The sequence below is a fragment of the Somniosus microcephalus genome, chromosome 12 (genome assembly GCF_052327205.1).
Source record: "Somniosus microcephalus isolate GS21.2 chromosome 12, FLI_Smic_1.0, whole genome shotgun sequence".
NCBI classification, from domain to species: Eukaryota; Metazoa; Chordata; class Chondrichthyes; order Squaliformes; family Somniosidae; genus Somniosus; species Somniosus microcephalus.
The window spans coordinates 47787735-47799821 of NC_140998.1; the positions used below are offsets into that span (position 1 = coordinate 47787735).

The following is a 12087-nucleotide window of genomic DNA, read 5'->3' on the forward strand; positions in this document are numbered from 1 at the left end:
CCCCCGCACGTTGGCTCCCCCGGACCGACCCCTCGCTCCCTCTCCACATCTGCAGGCCTATCCGATTGAGAGGCTGGCTGGTTGGCACCGGCGGGAATCCGAGGCCTCACCTGCAAATCAGGCCCTGCCGTTAAAGTCGGCAGGGCCTGCGCGAAACCCGGCCTCCGGGGTTTCCTGCCCGCCTCGGAGGGCCCCCGCCCCCAACCCGCCTACCTGGAGAAAACTCAGGCCTTTCGCTCTGGAATTCCCACCCTGTGCCTTTCCGTCTCTCCACCTCTTGCTCTTCCTTTATAAACCTCCCTAAAACCCATTTCCGCCACCAAGCTTTTGGTCATCCCTCTGAACCTTTCCTTGCCTAGGCTCAGCATCTGTTTTCCATTGGCTTATTCACTGAAGTGCCTTGAGGCCTTTCTCCCGTTATCGGTGCTATATACACAGAAGTTGTTGTAATAGGACCCTGTTGAACTGTACTCTCGGAAGATTCAACAACATAGAAACATAGAAACATAGAGATAGGAACAGGAGTAGGCCATTCGGCCCTTCGAGCCTGCTCCGCCATTCAATGAGATCATGGCTGATCTTCGTCTGAGATCATAGCTGATCTTACCAGTTCAGTACCCCGTCCCCGCCTTTTCTCCGTAACCCTTAATCCCCTTAGCCTTCAGAAATATATCCAATTCTCTCTTGAAAATATTTATTGAATTAGCCTTCACAGCCCTCTGTGGCAGGGAATTCCACAGGCTCACCACTCTTTGAGTGAAGAAATTCTTCCTCATCTCTGTTTTAAATGATTTGCCCGCTATTTTTAGACTGTGGCCCCTGGTTCTGTGCTCCCCGGCCATTGGAAACATTCTCTCTGAATTCAGCCTGTCCAGGCCTGCCATAATTTTATATGTTTCGATGAGATCCCCTCTCAATCTTCTAAACTCCAGTGAGTACAAGCCCAAACTATTTAATCTCTCTTCGTAGGTCATTCCCGCCATTCCAGGTATCAGCCTGGTGAATCGCCGTTGCACTCTTTCCATGGCAAGAACATCCTTCCGCAGATGGGGCGACCAAAACTGTACACAATACTCCAGATGCGGTCTCACCAGCACCTTGTACAGCTGTAGTAAGGTATCCCTATTCCTATACTCGAACCCCCTTGATATGAAGGCCAACATACCATTTGCCCTCTTAATCGCCTGTTGCACCTGCATGCTCTCCTTCAGTGACTGGTGCACAAGAACACCCAGGTCCCTCTGCACTTCCCCATCTCCCAATCTATTGCCATTTAGATAATAATCTACCCTCCTGTTTTTACCCCCAAAGTGGATAACCTCGCATTTATCCACATTATAGTGCATCTGCCACGTATCCGCCCATTCCCCCAACCTGTCCAAATCGCACTGTAGCCTCCTGACATCCTCATCAGAGCCCACCCCTCCTCCTAGTTTAGTGTCGTCAGCGAATTTGGAAATATTGCATCCAATTCCCTGATCCAGATCATTTATATATATTGTGAACAGCTGGGGTCCCAGGACAGATCCTTGCGGCACCCCGCTGGTCACTGCCTGCCACTCCGAAAACGAGCCGTTTATTCCAACTCTCTGTTTTCTATCCGCCAGCCAGTTCTCTATCCACGTTAATACTTTGCCCCCAATTCCATGAGCCTTAATTTTGCATGATAATCTTTTGTGTGGAACCTTATCGAAGGCTTTCTGGAAGTCAAGGTACACCACATCCACTGGCTCTCCCCCATCTATTTTACCAGTTACTTCCTCAAAAAATTCCAGCAGATTAGTCAAACACGATTTACCCTTTGTAAATCCATGTTGACTCTGTCCGATCCTTTCCCCATTTGTCAAGTGCTCCGCTATTTTATCCTTAATAATGGACTCTAGCATTTTGCCCACAACCGATGTAAGGCTTACTGGTCTATAATTCCCTGCTTTCTCTCTACCCCCCTTTTTAAATATTGGGGTAACATTAGCTACCCTCCAATCCACGGGTACTGTTCCCGAGTCAATGGAGTTCCGGAAGATGATCCTTAGAGCATCTGCTATCTCCAGGGCCACCTCCTTAAGTACCCTAGGATGTAGTTTATCAGGCCCCGGGGATTTGTCGGCCTTCAGTCCCCTCAACTTACCCAACACCATATCCCTAGAGATACTAATTTCTGTCAGCTCCTCCCTCTCATTAGTCCCTATGTTTGCCGATATTCCTGGGAGGTTATTTGTGTCCTCCTTTGTGAATACAGAACCAAAGTATGAGTTTAATTGGTCTGCCATTTCCTTATTCTCCATTATATATTCTCCCGAATCGGACTGCAAGGGACCGACTTGGGATTTTACCAGTCTTTTCCTCCTGATATACCGATAAAAGCTTTTGCAGTCTGTCTTTATGTTTGCTGCAAGTTTACTTTCGTATTCTATTTTCCCCTTCCTGATTAATCCCTTTGTCCTCTTTTGCTGTATCCTGTACTGCCCCCAATCTTCCGGTCTGGTGCTTTTTTTTGCCAGTTGATATGCCCTTTTTTTTGATTTTATGCTGTCCCTAATTTCCCTCGTTATCCACGGTTGAGTCACCTTTTTAGGTTTATTTTTATGCCAAACCGGTATAAACATGTTCTGGAATTCTTCCATTCTATCTTTGAATGCTTGCCATTGTCTATCCACTGTCAATCCCCCCAGAAACACCACCCAATCAATCTTACCCAATTCCCGTCTCATACCCTCGTAATTCCCTTTATTTAAGTTCTGGACCTTAGTCTCTGATTCAATTTCCTCACTCTCCATCTCGACTGAGAGCTCGATCATATTATGATCGCTCTGACCCAAGGGGCCTCGTACAAGAAGATTGCTGATAAGTCCCTTCTCATTGCACAATACCCAGTCTAAAATGGCCTGATCTCGAGTCGGCTCCTCTACATATTGGTCCAGATAACCGTCCCGAAAACATTCCAGGAATTCCTCCTCCTCAGAATTTTTACTAATTTGGGTAGTCCAATCAATATGTAAATTAAAGTCACCCATGATGACAGCTGTGCTCTTATCGCACGCTTCTCTAATTTCCCTTTTTATGCCTTCCCTCACCTCCATATTACTTTTTGGAGGCCTATATATCACACCCACTAACGTTTTCCTCCCCTTGCTATTTCTCATTTCTACCCATACAGATTCCGTTTCATCCGAGTTAATATCCTTCCTTTCCATTGCATTAATCCCCTCCTTTACCAGCAATGCTACCCCACCTCCCCTACCTTTTTGCCGATCCTTCCTAAATATTGTATATCCCTGGATGTTAAGTTCCCAGCCTTGCCCACCCTGCAGCCACGTTTCTGTAATCCCAATCAAATCATACTTGTTTACCTCTATTTCCACAACTAATTCATCCACCTTGTTCCTAATGCTTCTAGCATTAAGATACAAAGCCTTCAGGCTTGCTTTTTTCACACTCTCATTATGAATTAGTTTGGCCCTTTGTGTTTCTCTCCTTTGCTTATTGCTTCTCACCTTTCTACCATCTATTTCTGACTTCATATGACTTCCCTCTTTTCCACTACCTAGGTTCCCATCCCCCTGCCAAATTAGTTTAAATCCTCCCGAACCGCCCTAGAAAATATTACCCCGAGGACATCGGCTCCCTCACAGTTCAGGTGTAGACCGTCCCCTTGGTACAGGTCACTCCTCCCCAAGAACTGGTTCCAATGCCTCAAGAATTTAAATCCCTCTCCCTTGCACCACTGCTCAAGCCACGTATTTAGCTTATCTATCTTACTCTCTCTAAACTTATTAGCTCGTGGCACTGGTAGCAATCCAGAGATTACTACCTTTGAGGTCCTACTTTTCAATTTAGCTCCTAACTCCCTAAATTCAGCTTGTAGGACCTCCTCCCTCTTTTTACCTACATCGTTGGTACCTACATGTACCACGACAACTGGCTGATCCCCCTCCCCCTTCAGAATGCTCTGCACCCGCTCCGAGACATCCTTGACCCTTGCACCAGGGAGGCAACATACCATCTTGGAGTCTCGGTCTCGGCCACAGAAACTCCTATCTATCCCCCTTACAATTGAATCCCCTATCACTATAGCCCTATCCCTCTTTTTCCCGCCCTTCTGTCGGGAAAGGAGGGATAAACGGAAGACAGCTGGAGAGACAAAGCATATAAACTACGCATTATATGTTACAAAGAATAACAAACAGCTGGCAGTGAATCCTGGACAACATTGCAAAACCAGAATTCTATTGATATTCATAAACCACACAATGTTTTCCACCACGTGTTTTCCTGGTTTATGATTTAATCAGAAACACATAATTAAGTTTCTGCCTTGGCCGTGACTGCCAGTCATCGGCACAATAAATAGCCTGATAAATAAATGATCCCACATCAGGGATGAGTTTTACTTTCCCTGAGTGCTGCATTAGATAGACCAACTTCAGAAGCCGAATGAAAAAATACATTTAATCTTTCGTATGCGGTGTTTTTCTGGATAACGAGAGGTTTTTGTACGGTTTCTAGTAAACTTTATAAAAAATACTGCTCCCCTCGTTACTGACATTTCCTTTTGATGGTGTTGTGCTGTGAAGGACTTGATGCAGAGGGCAGAGAGGCTGAATTTTATGCTAATGAAGTGGTTCTGCAAAGCAGGGGACTGTGGCCGGTGCTTCAGTGGGCCGCTGCTGTATTTCGTACATCATTGCTGGTAGCAATATGTTCAGTACATTGTCTCATATCTGTTGAATAAGAATGGTTTTCTACACGTGTGATGTGACGTTAGCTCCAGCGTTACCGCCACACACGGTGTAATTCAGCATAGATCAAAAGTGTGATCAAATGCACCACAGGGCTGAAGAGTGAAGTGCTTGTTTAAGTTCTTCTGTTAATTGTGCCCCTGAAAGAAAAAGGGGAACCCGTGCAATTTTTTTTCTTATGTTGCACCTTACAGATCATTTCAAAAAAAGGCATGGTTGTTTGTCAAGGTGTGGAGGAGAATTAAGTGTGTGCCCTGTTCTGAGACTCTGACAGTTGAACTGTGGAAACATTATATTTGGCTTCCTGATTTCTGTGTTATTCAGGAATGGTTCTTTGTGTTGAATGAGCATTCAAAACTCTTGCGTATGGAGATGACTGGCAAACACCATTTCTTATTTAAGAACAGTTTTACTTCAGAATTGTTTGCTTAAAATCAGAAAACGTCAAAAATGAAATGATCATGTTTGTGGCCCAATGTCACAGCACAATGACAAGCCAACCTTATGTGCTGAGGAATAGAAGGACAGAGGGAAAGTTATTATGACTTATATTATTACAGGGAAGTAGTTTTTGCTTGGTACCTCCAACCATTGGGCAAATATAAATACTGGCCTGCAGTGACATGATTATTGTGTCTACCATTTTGGGTCTGGCCATGGGTCAGCTGACTCCTTAATCCATTCATTCAGGCCAGCAATGAGATTTTCACACTACTCACCTGTTAGGACCCTCTACAACATCAGTGAAGGACCACACCGGGACTTTAACACTGCCTGTGTGGATCTCACAAATATGCAGTTATCTGTTGTTGCTGCGATTGCCCACAGCATAAAGGGAAGGGTTCGCCAATAAGGGAAGTGTGCTATATTACAGAATCGGTGATTTTAACCCTACTCGCTCAGTAGAAACCTGACGAGTGGACTGTTAAAACTGCCCTGGCTCTTACCCGCCCAAATCCACCATGATTGTAACATCTGCAATTTTAACCTGCTCTCCTGAGCAGGCAGCAAGGACACGCACCCGGTGCCAACAGGGTCCTTCTTTATATATGCATGCTGCAGCCCGATGACATCATTGAGACCCGACTGTAATTTTAACTCAGGCCTGAGCGGGGAATCCAGCTGGAGTTAAAATCGGGGCCACATTGGAAGCAGCTGCATAATATAAATCGGATTATCAAGCTCTCTGTAATCTGTCCCAACATATCACTTGAATCCACACCTCAGTGGTGCATTCCTACTGCACCAGTATCACCTACTTCCTACAGGAGACTACCAGTGTAATGCCAGGTTGTGCCAAATTATGGTCAGTGGGGTGCTTTGCCTACAAGAGATTTGGTTTAGGCAAGTCAAATTCTTTTCATATAGGGCTCTCACAGCTGGTAGAGAGAGAGAATACTTGCAGCCCATCTGTCTTGACTGGATTCCAGCCCATATCCCAGAGCTGACTGCAGTGTACTAGCTTAGTGTTCTGCCAATTTCCTCTTTCCATACATAATTTAAGGCCGAGATGGTTATTTGGAATTAAATAACAATAAGTTTTTGTATTTCAAAGTTATATTACAGTAACCCTAGACTAATATTTATTGGCCTACTAAATTACAAATGTTAGAAGCACAGTGTTGCATTTTTTGTTATCCTAGGTAACAAAAAAACTCCATATGGCAAGACCTGCTGGAAAAGTAGGGTTTGGGATATATGTCAAGGGGAGTACATGGATTCAGTAGGTTTTTATGATCTTGTAATTTGGACTGGGCTACCAAATGTGGTGGAGATGTAGGCTGACAGGTCACCAGTCAGAAACAAAGCAGATCATTTTCAACTTCACCACCTCAGCAGTAATGCGACAGAGCAGAACCCCACCCCGTTATAGAACTCATCTGATTTTCATCCGATTGATGTCAATGGAATGAAATATAGACCTAGAAATTCATTATAGCCACTTTTGGGGCGGTAAAGTCGGGCGGCCGCTAAAGTTTGCGCCCGGCGCAAATTCGAGGCCACTTCGCCGATATTCATTAGCTTCGCCCTAAGAGTTTGCTCAAGCGCTAAAACTGGCGATGCACGGCTCTCTTTAGGCGCTAAGCCGGAGGTGCTGAGTGATACGGCTGAGGCCGGGCGCAGCGCAGGTGCGGCCATTTCTTGATTGACAGCAGACACCCTGGCGCCGGCCAGCTCTTAAGGGGGAAGGGTCAAGTTGGTCTGCTGCCACGCCCTGGACACTGCAGCCCTCCAGCTAGGCCTGAACACTGCTGCTGGACCCAAATAGCACCTGAAAGGATGGAGAAGGCCCGTGAACGAGCGCAGCGCTTCTCAGAGCATGATCTGAGGGTGCTGGTTGGCGCTGTGGAGAAGAGACGCCATATTTTGTTTCCGGACAATGGGAAGAAGCCGGCGGCCCGCGTCTACCGGAAAGCCTGGAGGCATGTTGCCACCAGGGTGACATCCAACAGTGAGGTCCCCAGGAGCGCTGTACAATGCCGCAAAAAGCTAAATGACCTCGCCAGGATTGTCAGGGTGAGTACCCTTTCCAGTGTCCTCCTCATCCTTGCATGTGCACCTCACATTATGGGCAAAGGGACCTGAAAGCCCTAATGGCCAGCCCTCATGCAGCAGCTATGGGACAGTCATGAACATCAATTGCACATTGTGCACTTAACACACTGGCCAGGCTATTCGACCCTGGGAGGCAGTGCACACAAGATCAGGGCTACACACTGGCCAGGCTATTCGACCATGGGAGGCAGTGCACACAAGATCAGGGCTACACACTGGCCAGGCTATTCGACCATGGGAGGCAGTGCACACAAGATCAGGGCTACACACTGGCCAGGCTATTCCACCATGGGAGGCAGTGCACACAAGATCAGGGCTACACACTGGCCAGGCTATTCCACCATGGGAGGCAGTGCACACAAGATCAGGGCTACACACTGTACTTAGAGGCCGTCCTTTCTCTTGCAGGCCAAGCTGGCCAATAATAAGAGGAGCCGGACTGAGACCGGGGGAGGCGGACCCCAGATCCAGCAGCTCACCGAGCTGCAACAGCGCGTGGAGCGCATCATGGGTGCCCGGGTGATTGGCCCCGTTGCATCTGGAGATGCCGACCCTGTTCTGGGCACCAATGGTAAGGACATCACCTTTTGGACCTCTCTCGTCCCACTTGCGCATCAGATCTACATCCTTTGCCACTGTCCGACCAATGCGCTGAATGCCACCACTCATGCATCCCTCGCTGACGCCCTCTCCTCACTCTAAAGCTACTCTTGTGCCTTCCTGCTTTCAGATGGTGAGGAGGAGGTCCCTGAAGTTGCCAGTGACAGCCCCTCAGAAGAGGAGGAGGAGGAGCAAGAGGAAGGCGGCCCATCAGGGGAACCCTCAGCCGCGGCAAGCCATGCCAATGTAGGGGACACGTCTTCCCTGGAGGGGAGCGTGGGGGAAGTGTCGGAGGGGAGTGTAGCTCCTGGGACCAGCGGCCTGCAGAAACGCGGGAGGGGGGTGGAAGCTCAGCGGCCTTCTCCCCAGAGGGGGGAAGGGTCGGAGGGGAGTCCAATTGCTGGGCCCAGCGGCGTCCAGCAACGCAGGAAGGGTCGGCCAGCTCGGCGGCCTTCTCTCCAGAGGGAGAGTCCGTCTTCCAGTCCGGAGACGGTCTTCGCCGAGGAGATGCGCCGCCTCGAGGACATGTCCGCGGACTCAGAGCGCCGGCACACGGAGCTCATGGGGGTAGTGGCACGGATGCCTGAGGCCATCGAGTCCCTGTCTCGGAGTGTGACCAAATTCGGGGCCTCACAGGCCACCAGTTTGGCGGAATTCGGGGCAGCCCAGGCAGCGACTGGCCAGGTGATCAGTGGTGCTGTGCAGTCACTGGCTGCTCTGATGCGGTCACAGAACAGGGCAACACGGGCACTCACTGCTGCCACACTCGCTGTGTCAGCCAGGCATCGCCAGGGCACCCGGCGCGCTGCAGCAGCACAGCGGTCTGTCCCTCGGCAGATTGCTGCGCATGCTGCAGTGCTGGCCCGGGCGAGTGCCAGTGTCTCAGGCGACCAGCGAGCGCCTGCCATCCGCCAGCTTGCCCCCATTCCTCCAGCCGCCACTGCCACTCCCCCAGTGGAGCTGCCACGAGCTGCTGCAGCGACTGATGCTGCCCAGCCACAGCTGCAGCATTCACCAGCCGGCCCCTCGATGGCCAGACCTCGTCTAGGCCGACCCCCAAGGGCATCTGCCGTCACGACATGTGCCCCTCAGGAGCCTTCCCCCAGCCTTGCAGCAGCCACTGGCCTCACTTTGAGGAGGAGCAGCAGGGCGTGCAGGGGCCGCCAAAGTTTGCAGAAGGCATCGCCCTCGCGGGCCACAAAGTAGAGGGTGTGTCCAAATGTTTGGTTTTTTGGAATGGGTGTTTTGTGAAGGCCGAGGATGAAGGCCATTTTTGTTTACATCTTTTGTTAATCCTCCCCAGGTTGTGGGAGTGAGTCATGTGTGTGAGTGTTTTTTGGGGGTTTCGTGTGTTTTTGGTTTTCATGTGGCAAGGGCCCTGAGTTTGTACAATAAACAATTTTATTTATTCACACTGTCCATGTTTGATCTTTGAAGTGTTTGTTGCCTTAACCGGCTGAGGGCTTGCGGAGCGGCTGCAATCATGTTCTTTCATTGGCACAAGCCATTCCCTGACAGGGGGCCTAGAAGTGACGTTCAATAAGCCGCCGACGGGCGTCCCTTGGACCTTCTGCCTCCCTCCTGGGCTGGTACTCCTCCTCCTCCTCCTCCTCATGCTCCTCCTACTCCTCCTCCTGAGGTGGTGGTCCAACGTGAGGTGGCAGTGCCTGAGTCCTGTGGATAGCCAGGTTGTGCAGCATGCAGCAAACGACGACGAATTGGGAGACTCGCTCCTGCGAATACTGGAGGGCTCCCCCGGAGCGATCCAGACAGCGGAACCGTTGCTTCAGGACGCCGATTGTTTGTTCGATGAGGTTCCTGGTCGCTTGATGGCTCTTGTTGTATGCCTCTTCAGCAGGGGTCGTGGGCGCGCGGAGCGGGGTCATGAGCCAGGTACACAAAGGATAGCCTTTGTCCCCGATAAGCCATCCTCTTGGGGGAGGCTGTGCCTGGAACATGTCAGCCACAGTTGTCTGTCGCAGGATAAAGGCATCGTGGCTGCTGCCTGGAAAGCGGGCATTGACAGCTAGGATGCGCTGCCTGTGGTCACACACCAGCTGTACGTTGAGGGAATGGTAGCCCTTCCAGTTGCGGTAATCCTCGGCATGCTCCAAAGGTGCCCGCAAAGCCACATGCGTGCAGTCAATGGCGCCCTGCACCATGGGGAAGCCCGCTATTCTTGCAAATCCCACTGCACGCTGCTGTTGCTTGTCCAGGGTCATGGGGAAGGAGATGAATTGATGTCTCCTTCTGAAAAGGGCATTGGTCACCTGGCGGATGCAGCAATGCACGGTGAACTGGGAGATGTTAGCGATGTCCCCAGCAGCGGATTGGAAGGAGCCGGTGGCATAGAAGTTGAGAGCCACCGTCACCTTCACTGCCACCGACAGAGACGTCCTGCGCATCAGCTGTGGACGCAGATCTCTGTGAAGCAGCTGGCAGATGTCTGCAACCACCTCCCTTCTGAATCGCAGCCTCCTAACACACTGCGCGGCAGACATGTTGAGATAGGAGAACTGCTGGCGGTATACCCTGGGTGGGTAAGGCCTCACTTGGCGACGCCTGTTGCCCCCTCTGCGTCTAGCCAGGGCTGCCACTCTCTCACGGCGTCTGTAAGCCCTTCCGACATAAGGCTGAAACTCAGCGTTGGCACCCAATGCAGCCCCCATAATATGCTGGCAAACACTGAGATCTCAATGAAGGCAAAGATAATTGCAAAGCTCTGGCCTGAAGCCAAAAATACCTGTCCTAGTGTTGGGCCAAAGCAGTAAGCTCTCTTCCTTGGTCTCTCTCCAAAAATCCGTTGCACAAGAGTGAATGCTGCAAAATGGCTGCCCTTTATAGTGCAGGGTAAGTGCCCTTTAACTTGCGCTCCCCGCAGCCCGCCTCGGCTGTGTACCGTTCCACTCAACAGTCGTTAGGGCCGCCCGGCGCACAATGGGGCGGCGCGAGTGAAGTTCCGGTTCCGGGCGCACAAAGGGCGTTGCACGACGAAATGACGTCATGATCTGCGCGCGCAGATGAGCGCGCGCAAAGACTTTGTGCCGGCGCTAAATGTCTACTGAAGTTGGGGCGAGGCGCAGATCGCGCTGCGCCCAGGCGCTAAGCGCCTAGCGCTCGAGATCTGCTCCTCCTAAGGCGCTAACGGCTGGCGCAGCCAACTGAATTTCTAGGCCATAGCGTATTAGGTGACGAAGTTGAAAACTACCCCCGGAATTTCTATCTACATGTGTTAAACAGTTAGTCAAAAGGTACTAAAACAAATCATAACATAAATGAGGAATTACAAAAATGATTACCGGTATTTCCAACCGACATCGAATCGTAAATCAGCTTGCAGGACTTGAGCAGATAGGTGACCTTTTTGTCTGGTGAATAGGCCTGGTGCATAGTGCTGAGTTTCTGCTGTATTTTCTCCAAAAGGCCTACTTCAGGTACGCTGGTAGATACGCCCAAATCTGTGGTGGTTGTGTTTTGCACAATCTGTTGGTTTTCTTTCAAAAGCTTCAAATTGCCATTTTTGGAATGAATTTCCTTTAGTTGGGCGTTGATGTGGCCTTTTAAGGGTTTGAGAACACATTTGCACAATGCTGCTTCCACAACCGCTTCTAAAGTAGATGAGGACTTCTCCATTAGTTAAACAACACACATTGCAAATAAAGGTCATTGGTAAAAGATTTAGAAAATAATTTGACATCATTAGTGGGAACAGTAAAATTATATGAAATATATTTCTTTTACACAAAGTTATATTTTCAACAGTAGCTATTCTCCCCTGCTCCACAGCAGTTCTGTAGCCAACTTATTGATAGCCTCATAAATGAGGATTTAGGTTACACAGTTTGGGTTTAAGGCTCCCAATTGGGAATGATTGTTGTGAATTTAGAAATCCTAGCCATTGATTTTTGTTTTCTTTACTGTTCCTGCAAAGAGACTTCCTGTCTGCTGTTTACTTTTCCTTTCTTATAAAATCACATTTCACTTTCCAGAAGGTTAATTTTGTCTGTAGATTAATCTTCACAAAAGTAGTGATTTACATTAGTGTATTTACAGGACATTTCACGATAAAACTATGCACCCCATTTTGGCTTTGTACAAGACCTTGGTTAGGCCTCAGTTACAACACTGTGTTAAATTTGTGGGTGATATTGAGGCTTTGGAAAGAGTGCAGAGGAAGGTCAGAAGATTAACT

The 12087-nt window shown here is 49.3% G+C and overlaps 1 protein-coding gene across 1 annotated transcript in view; it reads right to left on the minus strand.

Moving 5' to 3' along the window:
* Positions 1-12087, minus strand: part of rin3 (Ras and Rab interactor 3) — a 182311-nt gene that overhangs the window by 43144 nt on the left and 127080 nt on the right. The window contains exon 7 of the mRNA XM_086002805.1: positions 11195-11503. Within this exon, the coding sequence (XP_085858931.1) occupies positions 11195-11503 (309 nt within the window). The remainder of the gene's footprint in view (positions 1-11194; positions 11504-12087) is intronic.